The 19,348-nt window shown below is 46.4% G+C and overlaps 1 protein-coding gene across 1 annotated transcript in view; it reads right to left on the bottom strand.

Annotated features, from left to right (window-relative positions):
* Nucleotides 1–19,348, bottom strand: part of BZW1 (basic leucine zipper and W2 domains 1) — a 138,697-nt gene that overhangs the window by 9,470 nt on the left and 109,879 nt on the right. The window contains exons 9-11 of the mRNA XM_033945371.1: nt 18,437–18,583; nt 12,421–12,559; nt 3,265–3,387 (exon numbers count right to left, since the gene is read on the bottom strand). Coding sequence (XP_033801262.1) covers nt 3,265–3,387; nt 12,421–12,559; nt 18,437–18,583 — 409 coding nt within the window. The remainder of the gene's footprint in view (nt 1–3,264; nt 3,388–12,420; nt 12,560–18,436; nt 18,584–19,348) is intronic.

Here is a 19,348-nt window from a genome sequence, read left to right as displayed (position 1 = left end):
AACGCACACTAGAAACTAACTTTTTTTAGACTCCTCCCTCGATTCTCCCCATAGGGACTAATGGGAGTTCTCACTGTGACTTCTGGTGCCTGCCTTCCAGCTTGCAGCAGTCTGTTTGCAGGATTTCTACCTCAGAGAATTCTGGAAGGAATCCCACCACTAGAAATCTTCTGTGTGCCAGTCAGTTGGACTCCGACCAAGGACTTCCACCCCAGAAAATCCACACGGTGCATTGGGGAAGGGGGGGGGGAGAGAAACTTTGCAGCCAGCTCCCCGATAACCAGAGGGTTGTTAAACAGGGGGTCCCACAGCCTACGCTCAAGCCTCTGATAAATCAGCAGATGAGCAAGCTCCAAGAAGCTCCCTTAAGCTCCAGATGGACCACAAAGCTGAAGCCATGCAGAAAAAAAATGAACCAATGGACAAAAATACCAGAAAATTAAAAAAAAGCAGAACAACTCAGTTCGCTTGCAGAAGGAAAAACAAGAAGAAGCTATTCTCCCCTGGTGAAGGGGAGAAGTTGAAAGATATGAGCAACACCCTTCTGCAAAGTTCATTACTATAGGACAACAGCTTCAGTACAGAACCCTGTTTTTGTAACATAAGGACAAGTTAGTAGAGCACCAACGAAAGCAGACAAAACACACTGACCAGAAATGCAATTTTTGGGGGACCAAAAATGGTGCCAAAAATCTGTCCCCAACAGCATGGCCAAAAGTATTTCCTAAACAGCTTACATAGCAGCAGTGCTAAAGAGTAGACAAACAGACCTCCAGAGTAGTGCTGCCCAATTCGAATCGATTCACCAATTCGAATCAGGTGAATCGATTCAATTAAAAAAATTAAAAAAAAAATCAGCCTCCCAATTCAATAGCTGACCCTTCCCCCATGCCTTCCTAAAGCAGGAGCGGCAGCGCTGCCTCTTACTGGCCGTCCGCTGCTGCTCCTGCTTGAGGGGGGAGGGTCAGTCAGAAAGGCCTCCCCCAGCTTGCCCGCTCTTGCCTCCCCCAGCTTCTCCGCTCTTACCTCCTTAAGGCTAATAGGGCAGCCTGCAGGCTTGCTGGTGTTATAGCGATCCCTGCAGCTGCCCATGGTCCTCAGCGGCACATTCTTTCTGCTACGTCCTGCCCCTGCTCCAACGTCAGGGGCAGGATTGCGGCAGAGAGAACGTGCCGCTGAGGACCACGTGCAGCTGCAGGGATCGCTTATAACACCAGTGAGCCTGCTGACTGCCCTATTAGCCTTAAGGAGGTAAGAGTGGGGAAGGTGCAGGCGTTCGTTCTCGGCGGAGAGGAGGAGAAAGAGTGCCTTCATGGGGGGGAGCAGGCCTTCGCGGCAGGGAGGAGAAAGAGTGCCTTCGCAGCAGGGGTGGGGGAGCAGGCCTTCGTAGGGGTGACAGGTCTTCGCGGCGGGGAGCAGGCCTTCAGGGCAGGGAGGCAGGCCTGTGCAGAGGGAGGAGGAAGAAGGAGTAAGAGAGGGGAGGGGAGATGCCAGACCTGGGGTGAAGTGAAGGGAAGAGAGAGACTAAACCAAAAAGAGGGGGAGGAAAGCAGAGAAGAGGTGCTGGACTAATGGAGAGAGTGAGAAAGAAGGAGAGGGAGAGAGAAATACAAGACCATAAGGGGAAGGGTACAAGAGGGACAGATACTGCTCCAAAGTAGGTGGGCTGGGTGCAGGATGGCAGGAGAGATAGTAGGAGAAAGCCTGTACCTGGGGAAGGGGATACAGGAGGTAAGGAAGAGAGAAAGAAGAAGCTGGATATGGGGAGAGATAAGATGCTGGGCATGGAGGGAGCATAGGAACAGAGACACAAGGGGGACAAGTACTCGAGAGGAGAATAAGGACACAGAAGAGAGATGCTGGATGAAAGGGTAGATGTAAACAGGAGAGATGGTGGATCTGTGGATGATGAGGTCCATTGGTGCAGCTGCGGGGGGATGGAAATGAAAAAAAAGGAAAGATGTCAGACCTCCTTGGGAGGAAAGGGAAACGGAAGGGGAGGACAGAGATGGAAGATGGATGGTTAGCACGGAGAAAGAAGAAAGAACAAGAGCCTGATCAGAAGACAACCAGACCAACATGGTACCAACAAGATTTGAAAAATGACCAGACAACAAAAGGTAGGAAAAATAATTTTATTTTCCGTTTTTTGATTACAATATGTCAGATTTGAAATGTGTATCCTTCCAGAGCTGGTGTTGGACCGCAAACATGAGCTAAGATTTAATTGAGGGGAAAAGTATTTTTTGTTTGTTTATTTTGTTTACACCACAGGACCAGTGTGGGTAGGAGAAGGCAAAGGGGGTGAAGAGGCTATAAAATAAACCCACCAGGATGTTTGGAAAAAAACCACCCAACTGAACAGGAAAATCAAATTGAATTAAAAAAAAAAAAAAAAAATAGATTCAATAGGCTGAATCGAATTGAAATTTTTTTTCCTGAATCGGGAAGCACTACTCCAGGGAGCTGAAACTGCCAAGTGAAGAGGCAGCCTGCAGCACCACCACCACCCCAACAAAAAAAAGAATAGCAGCTTGAAGAGACTGAGGAAAAAGAGACTCTTGACCTGCACTGCTACAGTGAACCTCTGGCTCCTCATCCCAGACACCCACTTTAACCTGACTAAGCTGCCATACTGCTGCACCCAAGTCTATTCACAATGAACTATCCACCCAAGAGGCTGCTTTGGTAAAAGGGCATGGTAAAAGACACTCGTGGAGAAAGCAGAGCTTTTTGTGCAGAGCTCCCATTTGTGAGTAGTGTGCCTAGTATGCGTATGCCCAGTCTTCCTGCAGTACAAAACAAAGAGAAAGAATGAGGCAGAAGCCAAAATAGTTAGCCAAGCGCTGATTGTAGGAGTCCCAGAAGACTCAGACATCAAGGACAGATTGAGGGAGTTAGTTTTACCCCAACTGAATGCAACAATTTTCCCAATGATCTGGAGTTTTGTTAACCTGATTAGGGACTCCATTCTCACTATTCATCCTTCCTCCCTCCCTCCCTCCCTCTACTGACCTCAATGTGGTTCTTCCCCCACATATTCCTATGAACTGCAAAATTCATACTCGCTCCCCACCAACTCGTGTAACAAACATGCCACCGTTAAATGTACTGCCTTATTGGCTACAAAACATCCACTGATAGAATATCCCTCTTCCAAAGTCAGCTTGGCACTTACAGAGCCACCTCTTTCCCTCCCTCCCACCAGTGTAACCCAACATTAAAATATCCGTTATGCCTGTTATTTCATCTGATAAACCTTACCTTCTTCAGCATTTTTAAGCCACTCAACAAATTTTTTCATTTGTTCCAGGAACACACTTTTTCCTTTTGCAAGATGTGCATCCTTATACCATTTCAGGATAGGTTCCTCGCTCAGAACTTCAGCTGCAAGAAAAGCCATTACAATGAAAAACATTTGAGCAAAGCTGACCTGGTAGTTTGGTTACAAAAAAATTAGGTTCTTACCTGCTAATTTTCTTTTATAGTCCCTCCAGACCAGCACAGAACGGATGAGTTTATGCTCTTCTGCCAGCAGGTGGAGACCAAGACACATTACATTACATTAGAGATTTCTATTCCGCCATTACCTTGCGGTTCAAGGCGGATTACAAAAGAGATGAAAAACGTTGGGTTACAATGGAAGAACATTGACTTTTGGTAGTAGTATAAGTGGGCTGTGAAAGTCCCATCTACAATCAGTATGACAAATTGCCAAGCAGAAAACTAACTAGGCTGAACAAGAGAACATACCAACTCCATTTTCACATGAAGAGAAATGAAGTGTCCGGACTGGACCTGTAAACATCATTGGATACCAATTAGAACAAGAACCTTCAAAAATGTCCCCACAGTTCGCCAGTTAAACCAGACAAACCAAACGCCGCTGTCTTCCAAGTTTCCAAGTTTATTATAAATCTGAATGAACGTTTATCAGATACTAAGCGTTTTACAACCACCAAGGCAAACAATACTGCAGAAAAAAAAATGAACTCTTCGCGAAAAACACCGAAACAACGACAGGGCGGGGTCTGTGCCGGTCTGGAGGGACCAAAAGAAAGAAAATTAGCAGGTAAGAATGTAATTTCTCCTTCTTTAGGGTCCCGCCAGACCAGCACAGAATGGATGGGATGTACCAAAGCAGTACCCATCGTGGGTGGGACCCCGAAGGGCCACCACAAGAACATGCTCACTGAACACCGCATCCTGACGCACCTGAATGTCCAAAGATATATCTACTGGAAGCACAAAAGAAATCTCTGCCCAAGAGGATGCCTGACCCCGAGTAGAATGAGCTTTGAGAAAATCCAGAACAGGTTTTTTCTGAAGCAGGTACGCTGAAGCGATAGCCTCCTTGACCCAGCATACAATCATAGCCTTGGAAGAACCATCTCCCTTACGAGGACCCACGAGAAGGACAAAAAGATGATCTGACTGACGTAACTCCTGGGTCCGCTGAATGTTAAGCAAGAAGGACCTTACAGACATCCAATTTGCGTAACTGCCTCTACTCCAAAGAGCCCTAAAAGGGCAATGGGCTGGTTGACATGAAAAGGATAAACAACCTTTGGAAGAAAGGAGAGGCCCGGAATCAGCACAACTTGCTCCCTAGAGAACTCCTGGAAGGGAAGCATACATGAAAAGGCCTGCAGTTCGTAAACGCGTCTCGTGGAAGTAATGGCCACCAGGAACACAGCCTAAAGAGTAAGGTCCTTCAATGTGCAGGAGCTGAGATGCTCAAAGGGAGGACAAATGAGCAAGGAAAGAACCAGATTGAGATACCAAGTTGGAACTGAAGGCCTGAGCAATTTTGCCGCTCTCAAGAAACAAATCATATCTGGAGAAGATGCAAAATCCCAACCCTGCAACAGACCGTGAAAAGAAGACAAGGCTGCAATCTGAATCCTAAGGGAGGACTAGGCAAGGCCTGCTCCAGGCCATCTTGCTAAAACTTCAAGAAGTGAGGCAAGGACGCGCAAAGGGAACCACGCCACACACAGAAAACCACTCCTCAAAAAGATGCCAATTGCGCACATAAGCCCAAGAGGTGGAAAGTCTCCGAGAACCCAAGAGAGTGGCAATCACCTTATCAAAATATCCTTTTCAAGAGCCAAGCTATAAGACAAAAGGGACCTGAATTGAACATGGGAATGGGACCCAGAGTCAGAAGGTCGGCTGAGAGGGGCAGAAAAAGAGGATCTGCTACTAGAAGACAAAACAGATTTGCATACCACAGATACCTGGGCCACAAGGATCACGCGGCCTGCATGCTGGGCAATCTGAAGAACTCTGCCCAACAGTGGCCAAGTCTGCACCAGAACACCCAGCCCCTTGGCCTGGACATCCCTGCGCTGACTGAAGAACCTCAGCGCTTTGGTGCTCACAGTTGTGGCCATTAGGTCCATGACTGGCTGGTTCCATGACTGAACAATCAAATTGAAGGCTTCCAGCCCGAGACACCACTCACCAGGATCCAGCACATGACAACTGAGGAAGTCCACCTGGACATTGTCACTCCTACTATGTGGACAGCCAAGATGTCCAGAAGATTAGCCTCTTGCCCATTCCATGAGAAGAACTGCCTCCTGCGCCACCAGATGACTCTTGGTTCCAACCTGATGACTGACATAAGTCACTGCCATGGCATTGTTTGAATCAACTTGCCCTCCAGCAACGACTTGAAGGCCACCAATGCTAACCGAATGGCTCTGGTCTTCAAAATATTGATCGACCAGGATGCTAACACTGGCGACCAGCTGCCCTGAGCCAAGTGACTGAGACATCTAACTCCCTAACCAAGGAGACTGGTGTCTGTGAGAAGCACTGTCCATTGAGGCTGATCCAGACTCACTCCCTGAAACAGACTAGAAGACTGTAGACACCAACGCAGGCTACGATGAACTAACCCCCAAAGAGGGATGGGAGAGTCCATGTTGCGAGTCTGCAGTGACCACCTCTGAATAAGAGCATGAGCCCACGTGATAACTTCCAGGGAGGCTGCCATCAACCCCAAGACCTGCAGAAATTCCTGCACCCAAGGACAGTGACAATCCTTCAGGGAGCGAATATGCGACTGCAATTTCAACAACCAGGCCTCTGGAAGAAAAACTCTCCCCAAGCCGGTGTCATAAAGAACTCGGAGATACTCCAAGCACTGAGACACAGTCAACTGGCTTTTGGACAGGTTGAACACCCAGCCTAGTGACTGTAGAAACTCTACCACCCGAGTCGTGACCTGCGAGATCTCCTGAAAAGACTGCTCAAATCAATCAATAGTAAAGACAAGGATGAACCAGAATGCCCTCCTTGTGCAAAGCTGCCTCCACCACCAAAATGATCTTGGTGAAAGACTGCGCATTCGTGGTCATACCAAAAGGAAGTGCACAAAACTGATAGTGCTTTCACAAAATCACAAAGCAAAGGAACCACAAAGCGAAGGGAGGCACTGATGGGAGGCCCAAATTGAAACCTGCAGGTAGGCCTCCGTGAGGTCAAAAGAAGTCAGAAACTCCCCAGGTTGAACAGCGAGAATTACAGACATCAGGGTCTCTATACAAAAAAGACTGAACTTGGAGTGCCTTGTTGACACCTTTCCAATCCAAAATGGGCCATAAAGATCCCTCTTTCTTGGGCAACACAAAGTAAATGGAATGCCTGCCAATGAGAATCTCCTGAGAAGGCAGTGGGACTATCGCTTTGAGGTCCAGCAATCTTTGCAGCATCTGACAAAATGCCTGCTTCTTCCAAGTTGCCTGACAAGAAGAAGAGAAGAAATGATCTGGAAAGGGATGGTGAAACTCGAGAACATAGCTGTTCTGAATCACCTCTAAGACTCACTGATCTTGGCAAACCCCCAGTAAAACTCCCAACGGAACCAGGGGAAGGACCCGCAGCAAGTCATTGAGCCAAACAGGCAGAGGAGGAGACCCTAGCAGAATCCCAACCCCTTCCCCGTGGGCTCCCTGAAAAGACTACATGCAGTGAAAGAAGAGCCCTCTCAAATAGAAAGTGAGCCATGACAATACCTACAAAAATCATGCACGCAAACGTCCATGGGTGGTGCCACTCCATGACACCTGGCAAGACCATAAAAATTGCCGCTGCTAGGTCAGACCATTGGTTCATCGTGCCCAACAGCACTGCTCACACGGCGGTCCTTATTTCAAAGACCAGTGCTCTAACTGAGACTAGCCTTACCTGCGTACGTTCTGGTTTTTGAATCCCTGGAGGGTGTTTTCCACAGCCTCTGGAAGAGCGTTCCGGTTTTCTACCACTCTCTGGGTGAAGAAGAACTTCCTTATGTTTGTACAGAATCTATCCCCTTTTAACTTTAGAGATTGCCCCCTCGTTCTCTCCACCTTGGAGAGGGTGAACAACCTGTCCTTATCTATTAAGTCTATTCCCTTCATTATCTTGAATGTTTTGATCATGTCCCCTCTCAGTCTCCTCTTTTCAAGGGAGAAGAGCCCCAGTTTCTCTAATCTCTCACTGTACAGCAACTTCTCCAGCCTCTTAACCATTTTAGTCGCTTTTCTCTGGACCCTTTCAAGTAGTACCGTGTCCTTCAAATATGGCGACCAGTGCTTGACGAAGTATTCCAGGTGAGGGCGTACCATGGTCCGGTACAACGGCATGATAACCTTCTCCGATCTGTTCGTGATCCCCTTCTTAATCATTCCTAGCATTCTGTTTGCCCTTTTTGCCACCGCACATTGCGCTGACAGCTTCATTGGCTTGTCGACCAGTACTCCCAAGTCTCTTTCCTGGGGGATCTCTCCAAGAGCTACACTGGACATCCTGTATTCGTGTATAAGATTTCTGTTACCAACATGCATTACCTTACACTTATCCACGTTAAACCTCATTTGCCATGTTGTGGCCCATTTCTCGAGTGTGTTTATGTCACGTTGCAGGTCTTCACAATCTTCCTGCATCGTCACTACTCTGAATAACTTTGTATCGTCTGCAAATTTAATCACCTCACTGGTCGTACCAATTTCCAGGTTATTTATAAATATGTTGAAGAGCACGGGTCCAAGCACCGAACCCGGTGTCAGGTCAAAAGCGCGACGGGACAAAGACACGCCCAGACAATTGAGTGCAGCGCGGAGGCGTGCGCCACTCAAAATTACTGTTTTTAGGGCTCCGACGGGGGGTCTGGGGGGGGAACCCCCACTTTACTTAATAGACATCGCGCCGCGTTATAGGGGGTGTAGGGGGTTGTAACCCTTCACATTTTACTGAAAACTTAACTTTTTCCCTGTTTTTAGGGAAAAAGTTAAGTTTACAGTAAAATGTGGAGGGTTACAACCCCCCAAACCCCCCATAACGCCGGCGCGATGTCTATTAAGTTAAGTGGGGGGGTTCCCCAACAAAAACCCCCATCGGAACCCCTAAAAACTGTAATTTTCTTCGGCGCGCGCCTCCATCTTGCGCTTAGTTGTCGGCACGCGCCTTTGTCTTTCACGCCATTGTCTATGAACCCCGAACCCTGCAGCACTCTACTTGTGACGCTTTCCAGTCCAAGTATTGTCCATTTACCCCCACTCTCTGTTTCCTATCTGCCAACCAGTTTTTAATTCACGTGATTATTTCACCCTTGATTCCATGGCTCGCAATTTTTCGAAGTAGTCGTTCATGTGGAATCTTGTTGAACACCTTCTGAAAATCCAGATATACAATGTTGACTGGATCACCCTTGTCTATCTGCCTGTTTACTCCCTCGAAGAAGTGCAACAAGTTTGTCAAGCAAGATCGTCAAGCAAGATCTTCCTTTGCTGAAGCCGTGCTGGCTGGTCCTCATCAGATTGTGTCCGTCAAGGTGATCAATGATGCGGTCCTTTATCAGCGCCTCTATCATCTTTCCCGGTACTGAGGTCAGACTCACCAGTCTGTAGTTTCCCCTCAAACCTTTCTTGAAGATCAGCATAACATTCACCACTTTCCAGGCTTCTGGAATCCTTCCTGATTTGATCGACAGATTAGCCATTTGTTGAAGCAGTTCAGCTATAGCCCCTTTCAGTTCCTTGATTACCCTCAGATGGCAGCCATCCAGTCCCAGGGATTTATTGTTTTTAAGCCTATCACTCTGCCTGCATACCTCTTCAAGACTGACCGTCAATCCTGTCAGTTTCCCGCCTTCGCTTCCTGCGTATAGCCTGTCGGCTTCCGGTATGTTGTGTATATCCACTTCAGTAAATACAGACGCAAAAAATGTGTTCAGTTTGTCAGCAATGGCTTTGTCCTTCTTTATCATCCCTTTATTCCATGGTCATCCAACTGGAGTGCTAAAGGAGGACAAAGCCATCACCGACAAACGGAACACATTTTGTGCTAGGGATTCGGGGTGAGTTCGTAAGCAGTTTTATACACAATATACATTACATTTCTAGCAAAAAAGAAATAGAAATTTCTACCTTTGTTGTTTCTGTTTTTTATCTTCTTGTCATTCTCTTCCTTCCATCCACTGTCTGCCTTCTCTCTGCCTCTTCCATATGGCATCTGCTTTATTTCTTTGCCTCTACCAGAAACTGTCTCTCCCTCCACCCCCCCCAATTGGTCTGGCACCCATCTTCTTCCCTCTGCTCCCCCCATGGTCTGTCATCTGTCTTCTTCCCTTCCATCTCTCATTCCCTCCCCCAGGTGGTTTTTAGCATCTTTCTCCTCCTTTCCTCCCTTTAGATCTGGTATCTGTCTCCTCTCCCTCCCCCAATGCTCCAGTATCTCTTTCTTCTCTCCCTTCCTTTTCTGCTCTTCCTTCTCAATTTGTTTTCTACCTCTTGTCTATTTACTTTCCAGTCTTCAATTTCCCTTTCATTGTGTCTACCTACAGCTTGCCACCTCTTTCCCTCACCCCTTCCAGTATCTCACAAAATCTATCCTCTTCCCCCAATCCAGCATGTGCTCTTTATCTCTGCCTTCCATCCAGTATGTGCTCGTTCTCCTCTCCACTTCCTTCCAGTCTGCTTCCCTCTCTATCCTCTCCCATCCAGTGTCCGTTCCCCTCTCTCTTTCTCCCTTCCCATCCAGCGTCTGCTCCCCTTTCTCACCTTTCCACTTCTTTCTAGCACCTGCTCCCTCTCTCTACTTTCAGCGTCAGTTACCCTTCCCCCTCTACCTCCACTTCCCTTCAGTGCCACTAACCACCACTGAAGCTCTTCCCCATGTTGGGCCATCTTTCTCTCTTCCCCTCAACTTTGCGGGTGCTCCAGAGTTTCCTTTTTCTCAGTGTCTGGACGCGGTAACATTTTCACAAGTCCCGTGTGACTGCCCCAAAGCTCCGACGCCAAGCCGCCCAGGTGGAAACAGGAAGTGCATCAGAGGAGAAGCTTTGGAGCAGTCACCTGGGACTTGTGCGAATGTTGCCGCGTCCAGATACTCAAACAGAAAACTCTGGAGCACTCGCGAAGTTGAGGAGAAGGGAGGGAGATGGTAAGACAAGGGGAAGAGATGCCTGTTGCCGGCAGTTCTCTCACAGCCCGGCTGTCAGACAACCGCAAGACGAGGGGAAGAGATGCCCGTTGCCAGCTTTTGGATGGCCGCGGACCACTAGTAGGCCGCAGACCGTGGGTTGGGGAACCCTGCTGTATAGGATAAGAGAGCAGACCCCCACAGGCTCTCAAAGCTGTAGACTGTGCCTGAAGGGTGGCCAGGGGTACAGTTGAGGCTTCTCTAAAGAAATTAAATATGGGGAGTGGGAGAAATGGGAGGGAGAGACTCAACCCTAAGAATGTGGATCCAAGGTCAGATGGACCCCCGAAAGGGTCCCCCCAAGCTCTGTCTGAACAGCAAAAAAGGGACAATAAAAAGGCCACTAATCAGATCCAACAGGCCCTAACTATCAAAAGGAAAGACTGCACAGGCTTACCACATCCACCTGCTGGAGACTGAGAACAGACCGATTGTAGATAGGACTGCACAGCTCACTTGTACTATTGCCAAAAGTCAATGTGTCTCAGTCTTTACCTGCTGGCAGAGGAACGCAAATCCATCCATTCTATGCCGGTATGGAGGGACGCTAAAGAATAATGCTGTTCACTTTCCATGTGGAGGAGTAGGGTTCCACTCTTGTGTAAAGTCTTATAGTCCACTAGCTAGGAACACTGCAGAGGCAGCATTCACAGATCTTGGGAAGCAGTTCATCTTCACACAACAGCAAAACTTAGTGGCTGGATTTAGGATTCTCAGAGCAATGTTTATGCACAGCCTCAAGCTGTGGGCTGTTGCTGCAATCACTAAGCTAGAGATGGAAGTGGATGGGATATGAAAACAGGGGAACTCCTAGGCACTTATCAATGAATGCTTACGACATAGGCTTCCAGCTCCAAAACTAACCAAGCTAGAAATCCAAAATGAGGAAGAAATTACTTGGTCAAACCCATTTCCAAACATACTTTTCTCCTTCCAAAAAAAGGATGCTCACAGGTGTTGGAGAAGAATCTCACTCATTGCTCATTGGCACCATAACCTAGTGCAGGGATAGGTAATTCTGGTCGAGAGCCACAGGCAGGTCAGGTTTTCAGGATATCCACAGTAAATATGCATGAGATAGATTTGCATCTCAAGGAGGCAGTGCATGCAAATCCATCTCATACATATTCATTGTGGATATCCTGGAATCCTGACCTGCCTATGGCTCTCAAGGACCGGAATTGCCTACCCCTGACCTAGTGGCCATACTCACAAGCCAGGTTCTAAGAACTGACGATATAGTGAGTGGAATATATTTGGGTAAGAGTTAAAAATAAAGGGGGTTGGGGAGAATCCTAGTAGCTTCAAATGAATGTTCATGATGCACATCCCAACCTTGGTTCTGAATAAGCAAGAAAACCATAACCCAAAACAAAACATCTTTAATTCTTGTTAAACCGATTTGTCTTGTCACTCTTCACTGATGATCAGTACAAGATACCATCAGGGGCAAGGCATTTTTAATTCTAGAACTTGGGTGTTCCTTACACAATCACACCCCCACAAAACCAAAAACCAAGCAGCACCAGTGCAGTGCTGTCCTGTCCTATATTTGACTCTTATATTTGACAGCAGAAATCTAACTTCTCTACAGTGCTTTTCCCAGTTAAAACCCTACATTCTCAACATATACATGCAGCAAAAACCATCAGCAGGATCTTGTTGTGGCTCAATGCTATATTTTTTTCACTCATTTTGTATTCACAAAAGCTGGAATATACTGCTATTTGTGCTTTTTTTGTATTGAGTAACAAGAATAGTGGAGCCAAGAAACTAGCTTTAAAATGTCAGCAGTTGCTGAAGAAAAAGATAATACTAATATCAAACCTCATTTCACTGATCAAAGATTTTTGTGGCGTATAACTAACCAAGAACCCTGTTCACTGCTGTCCCACACACACACTCACAATAAGAAAATCCTCTAAGAACAAGAAGTAAATAAAGTAGTACCTTTATAAAAAAGCACCACAATTTTCTGGAAGGATTTCATGAAATGAATGTTGTCATAACAGTACTCCTGGATCTTCAGCAGCAGTGTCAGCTCGGACTGACCTTGTGTAGTAAAGGCAGCAAGGAGAGGGCTGTATTGCTTTTGAAGAATGTTAAAGAATTAAAACAAAATTTTACATGAGCTGTTTTAACGACCCCCCCAATAAAGACCAAACAAACCATAAGAACCCACACCCCTTAAGCCTTTAAATTACGAAAATTTAAGGGATCCATTTTCAACAGCACTTATCCGGGTAGGGGTGACCATTTACCAGACAAGTGCCATTCACCAGGCTCAATCAGTAATTTTCAAATGCATTATTTGGATAATGCTACTGAAAGCCACCAACTATCCTGGCAGTCTGGGGGAAAAGGGAGAAGACAGAAACTAAGGTAGAGCACAATTACCCAGTTAGGAACAACAGTCAGTCTGTTCACCGGGTTAATATTTGGAAAAAGTTAGGACAGCAAAAAGGCAGTCTTGACTATCAAGATTGCCAACACTAATTCAGCTACCTGGATACTTAAGTTACTTACCTGTAGCAGGTGTACTCCGAGGACAGTATATATTCTCACATGAGAATGATGTCATCCATGAAACCTGGTACAGATACCAAGTGTACTGTCACTTTAAATTTTAAGGTGCTGCCCATACTGCGCATGCTGGTGCCTTTCTACCAGATGTTGGCCTGTGAGACCTGAAGGTCAATAACAAAGCTAAGAAACCAACTAAAGGATGTGGGTGGGCTGTGAGAATATATACTTGCTGTCCTTGGAGAACACCTGCTACAGGTAAGAAACTTTGCTTTCCACAAGTTCAAGTAGGTATAATATTCTCACATGTGGGACTCCCAAGCTGCCAGGATAATGCCTCTAGGAAGAGGGTTACAGTGAACAAACATGAGACTGGCGAAACCCAAAAGAGCAGAAGAGAAAGTTGGCATCAAGAAAGAGAATAAATTTTGCAGAACTGCTTGCCCAAACCAATTGTCCCTCCTGGAGTGCTACTCCAAACAGCAATGTGAAGTGAAGACCAAATGGCCACTTTGCAGATGTCCTCAATAGGAGTAGAGAAAATGTAGACTACTGAAGTCACCATAGTTTGTACATTATGAGCTGTGACCCGGCCTTGAAGCATCAGTCCAACCTGAGTATATGCAGTGGAGATCCATTAGCCAAGTGGAGCTGGTTCTCTTGGTGACAGGGACTCAAAGTCTGTTAGGGTTAAAATGACACAGAGTTGAGTGGCAGTTCTACGAGGCTCAGTACAATCTAAGTAGTATGCAAGAGCATGTTTACAGTCCAAAGTGTGGAGAGCTGCTTCACCAGGGTGAGAATGAAATCTTGGGAAAACAACATAGAACTATGGACTAGTTGAGATAAAATGCAGATAAACTTCAGAAGAAATTTTGTGTAGAGTTGATCCAAGTCAATTGCTTAAAGTTCACTAACCCTGCATGTCAGTGTAAGAGCTATGAGAAATACCACTTTCCAAGTAAGATGTCTGAGTGAGCAAGTTGAGAGTGGTTCAAAGGGAAACTTCATAAGTATAGAGAGAACAATACTGAGGACCCAGGCAATAGCAGGAGGACTGAGAGAAAGCTTGGTATGGCAAAGTCTTTTCATGAATCTGGAAAACAAGGCAGTTGTTACAGGTATATTTATATTTGATATACCACAACAGAACAAGTTAAACCAAAGTGATTTACAGTTAAAAAACAAAGCAAAAACCAACCCAGGGGAAAAGGGAAAAACAAAATAAAAACCACTAAAAACTGACATAATTAGTATGTCATAATTAGGAAAAAAATACAGGACACAATTTGGTTGACAACGGAAGGAGAGATTTACAATGTATTGTTGAGAAAAACAAAGGGAAACAGCTGAAGTTTGTTATTTGGAGTGGTGGAGTGGTCTAGTGGTTATGGCACCTGCCTCAGAACCCTGAGGTTGTGAGCTTGATTCCCACTGCAGCTCCTTGTGACACTGGGCAAGCCATTTAACATTTCATTGCCCCAGGTACAAAACAAATACTTGTCTAAAATATGTTAACCGCTTTGATTGTGACCACACAGAAAAAGTGGTATATCAAGTCGTATCCCCCTTTACTCTTGATTGAGGAAGCAAAGAGGTCTATTTTGGCGGTACCCCAACCTGAGAGGATAGTGAGATTGGCGGAGTCTGCTTAGTTTGTCTGCCAAGACGTTCTGCTTTCTTGTAGATAAAACCACTCTGAGAAGTATTGCCCATGTCCAAATTTCCACTGCTTCTTTGTAGAGAAGGAAAGACCCTCTGCCGCCTTGCTTGTTCAAATAGAGCATGGTGACTTGGTTGTTGGTGCATATGAGGAAACTGCAAGTTGCTTGGAGTTCCAGGAGATTAATATGGAGTTTTCTTGTGAGCAGTGAAGTGTAGAGAGTTGCGCGGGGACAGAATTCCCACCCGTCCCCATCAAAGTCCCACCCGTCCCCGTGAGGAATCCCACCCGTCCCCACCCGTCCCAGTGAGGAATCCCCTCCGTCCCCGCCCGTCCCTATAAACTTCAAGAATAGTTATTTCATTTAATTATGCTACTGAATTAAAGGCTCTGGTAGAAACCCATTTACAAATAAGCAGAGACTTTATGAATTTGGAAATATTAATTGGGAAGAATACATACTTTGTAAACATGTTTCTACCTGTTTATTAATTTTTATCAACACAACTAATATACTACTTTATCCTGAAGCAAAAAAAAAAAAAAAAAAGAAATAAAAAAGAAATATAATTTTTTTCCTACCTTTGTTGCCTGGTTTCTGCTTTCCTCATGTTCTCATTCAATTCCTTCCATCCACTATCTTCTCTTCTCTCTGCGTCTTCCATTTGCTCTCTTACTGTGCCTCTCCCTTTCTCCCCCCTTCCAAATTGGTCTGGCACCCATCTTCTTCCCTCCGCTTCCCCCATAGTCTGGCATCTGTCTTCTTCCCTGCCAGCGTCTTCGCCCCACTCTCTCTTCCCCATTTCCCTTCAGCGTCTTCTCCCCACTCTTTCTTCCCCATTTCCCTTCAGCATCTTATCCCCACTCTCTCTTCCCCATTTCCCTTCAGCATCTTCTCCCCACTCTCTCTTCCCCATTTCCTTTCAGCGTCCTTCTCCCCCCATCTTCCCCATATCCTTTCAGCGCTCTTCTCCCCCCCGTCTTCCCCATGTCCTTTCAGCATCCTTCTCCCCCCTCTGTCTTCCCCATGTGCTTTCAGCATCCTTCTCCCACCTCAGTTTTACCCATTTCCCTTAAGTGTCTTTTCCTCTCCACTCCACCTTTCCTCCCCTTTCTCCCTCCCTGCCCCTTACCTTCGTGACGCTTCCCCGCCCAACCGACAACAGAACAGGCCCGATCCGACAAACCTCCCTGCCCTGAATCCAGCTGCTGTAAGAAGGTAATTTATATTTGCGGCTACAGGGCAGGGAGGTTTGTCGGACCGGGCCTGTTGTTGGTCGGTCGAAGGAAAGCGCCACGAAGATAAGGGGATCTGGCCAGCTCTGCACCCCCCCTAAGGCTGCCCTGGGGCGGACCGCCCCCTCCTGCCCCCCCCCCCCCACTTGGTACGCCACTGCCTTGAATTTTTCCTACCTGCCCTGCTGCAGCACACAGCCGACCGGAAGTCTTCTCGATGTCAGCGCTGACGGCGGAGGGAGGGAGGGCTTTGCTTAAGCCCTCCTTCCGACGTCAGCACTGACATCGTGGAAGACTTCTGGTCGGTTGTGTGCTGCAGCAGGGCAGGTAGGGAAAAAAAGACGAGCCTCGCGGCTCGAGTGCATCCAACAACACAGGAACCCCGCGACCCTAGGGGGCATCCCCACGGGCTCCCCGCGACCCTGGGGGCGTCCCCACGGGATTCCCGCAACCCGTTCCCATGCAGCTCTCTAGTGTAGAGTAGATTCAAGAGTGTGAAGACTGTCAAGATGGGTTCCAGCGTGTGCCTGCCGTAAAGGTCATCTCTGACGCAACCGGAAGTTGCATCAGAGACGACCTTTCCAGCAGCCATAAGTAACTTCAACGCTCCAGCTGCTGTAAGAAGGCAGTTTAGAAATTGTGGCCACGAAGGTAAGGGGCAAGAAAAGGGAGTAGGGAGATTTTGGGACTGGGTGGCGAAGCCACGAAGGTAAAGGGCAGGGAGCTTTGTCAGCATTTGTGCGCTGCAAGCAGGAAACACTCCCTTCTGCCTGTCAGACTGGTCCTGTAGTCCGGGGGGAGGTGCATGGCGGAAGTGGCTAAGAGGTGTTCTCACTGTGGGGGGGGGAGTGAAAGTGCCACGAAGGTAAGGGGCAGGGAGGGAGAAAGGGAGGAAAGGTGGAGTGGAGAGGAACAGTCGCTGAAGGGAAATGGGGGAAGAGAGAGTGGAGAGGAACAGTCGCTGAAGGGAAATGGGGGAAGAGAGAGTGGAGAGGAACAGTCGCTGAAGGGAAATGGGGGACGAGAGAGTGGGGATAAGATGCTGAAGGGAAATGGGGGAAGAGAGAGTGGGGATAAGATGCTGAAGGGAAATGGGGGAAGAGAGAGTGGGGAGAAGATGCTGAAGGGAAATGGGGGAAGAGAGAGTGGGGAGAAGATGCTGAAGGGAAATGGGGGAAGAGAGAGTGGGGAGAAGATGCTGAAGGGAAATGGGGGAAGAGAGAGTGGGGAGAAGATGCTGACAAGGAAGAAGACAGAGATACCAGACTATGGGGGAGCAGAGGGAAGAAGATGGGTGCCAGAGAAATTGGAGGGGGGTGAAAGGAGAGGCACAGTAAGAGAGCAAATGGAAGACACAGAGAGAAGACAGACAGTGGATGGAAGGAATTGAATGAGAAGATGAGGAAAGCAGAAATTAGACAATAAAGGTAGAAAAAAAATTATATTTCTTTTTCTGCTTTAGGATAAAGTAGTACATTAGCTGTGTTGATAATTTAGAAACAAAGCCCTGCCAGCTGAACATCTTTCTCCAGTTCAGCAGCAAGAACTTTGATTTATAAGGAAGGAATAAGCTAAATATTGCAGTACTGAGGCTTGTATGGATGCTGCGGGGACGGTGCGGTGAATGGGATGGCAGTGACGGTGACGGGGCAGTGAAGGGGATGGTGGTGACAGGGCGGTGAAGGGACCGGTGGGCCGGTGACAGGGCAGTGACGGGGACAGATTTTTTTCCCCATGTCATTCTCTAGTTTACAGGCCTTTAGCAACCGCGTCTGCAAATGAGATCAGAAAGCACAAGCAATGTCTCGATGCTCAGGACCAAGGCACTAAACACACCAGTTGTGCAGGTCAGTGGCTGAGATGGGCTTATTGCACCTTGGACATGGAAGGGAACACAGTTGATGCAAAAAATCGAAGGGCTCAAAAGCCAGGGGAACATGGGTGAAACAGTACTCAAAAAAGGCTCAATGCTCCTGGTAGGGAAAAGGGCTTGAAAATGAACAGTCAAAAAAAAAAATTCAACTTAAGGGAAGAAATACTGAAGAAAATAAAATATGACAGAAAGAACCCCCCCCCCAAAAAAAAAAAAACCAGAAAGCACCCAAAAGAGGAACTCTGAAAATACAGCTTCTAAGCTCTGAAGAAAACTAAGAACTGCAGGTCTCATAAGCCAACTTCAGGCGGGAAGGCACCAGCACGCACGCAGTATGGGCTGTGCTTTAAATTTAAAATGACAATACACTTGGTATCTTTTCATATCGTGTTCCGTGGATAACATCACCACATATGAGATTATAATATCTGCTTGTCCTCGGGAAAAACCTATATTCAGCATTTGTATCTAGACACAGCCCAGATCTGAGAGTGTCTAGCTATTTAAAAAAAAAAAGAACAAAAAAAATGCTGGCTCATTTGTTGCGTATTCCCCCTTAAATACTCTTACAAAATGGATATCTTCTACTAAATGGTAGAAATGCTTAAGTAAATGCTAAAACATGACAGCTGCTGTATGAAATAGAAATTGCTATTTATCCAGTCTCGTACCTTCAAATGCTTGATGGCTTGCTCCGTTACCAGCTCCTCTTTTTTGTTCCACTCCACACAGCTCATTACACTAGTCCATACAATTCCAATCACAGTTTGCTCTGAAATGTTGTTTTTCTTCATTTCTTCTTTTACATACAGACTGATCTGGAAAGCAACAGTTCAGGAATAAACATGTCATACAGAGTGACCCCACTGCTTGCCTCATTTGCTGGAAGCACAGATAAACAGTTCACAGAAACAGCTGTATGTGGAAAGGTTTTCCAGGCACTAAAATTAGTCTAGATTCATTTCTTATCTTAGTCACGCAATTAACTCAAATTGAAAATACTGCTCCATCAAAAATTCTGCAAAGTAAAGAACAGGTAAAAACATGTTCTGTTGATACAAAGCAAGTGGAAACAACCTGGATCAAAATAAGAAGCAAAAAAAGACTAGCGTAAACCGAGGACACAGGAGTGGTACAATGATAAATATTGAGTTGGAAAACAAAGGTTTTATGTTGTGTATTGAATAATTAAACCAAGAATGAACAAAAAGATCATGTACTACCACCACCATAATTATGATATTGGATTAAAATATACATATCAAACATGTAACCATAAATTTCTTCTGCTGCTACCCCACTAGTAGTTGGTGTACCCCAGGGTCTTAGGTCCTCTTCTCTCTCTACACATCCTTCCTTCGGTGTCCAGATCTCCTCCCATGTCTCCTATATGCTGATGACTCCCAGATCAGCCTTTCTACACATGAAATTTCACCTAAAGTCCAAGAAAAAGTCTCTGCTTGTTTGGCTAACATTGCTGCCTGGATGTCCTGCCGTCATCTGAAACTAAATATGTCCAAGACTTGAGCTGCTTCTCTTTCTTCCTAAACCCTCTGCTCCTCCTTTCACCATCTCTGTAAATA

This window comes from Geotrypetes seraphini, chromosome 5 (assembly GCF_902459505.1).
Source record: "Geotrypetes seraphini chromosome 5, aGeoSer1.1, whole genome shotgun sequence".
Classification (NCBI taxonomy): domain Eukaryota; kingdom Metazoa; phylum Chordata; class Amphibia; order Gymnophiona; family Dermophiidae; genus Geotrypetes; species Geotrypetes seraphini.
The sequence above is the reverse complement of the archived record's forward strand: the minus strand, read 5'-3'. Positions and strand labels throughout refer to the sequence as shown.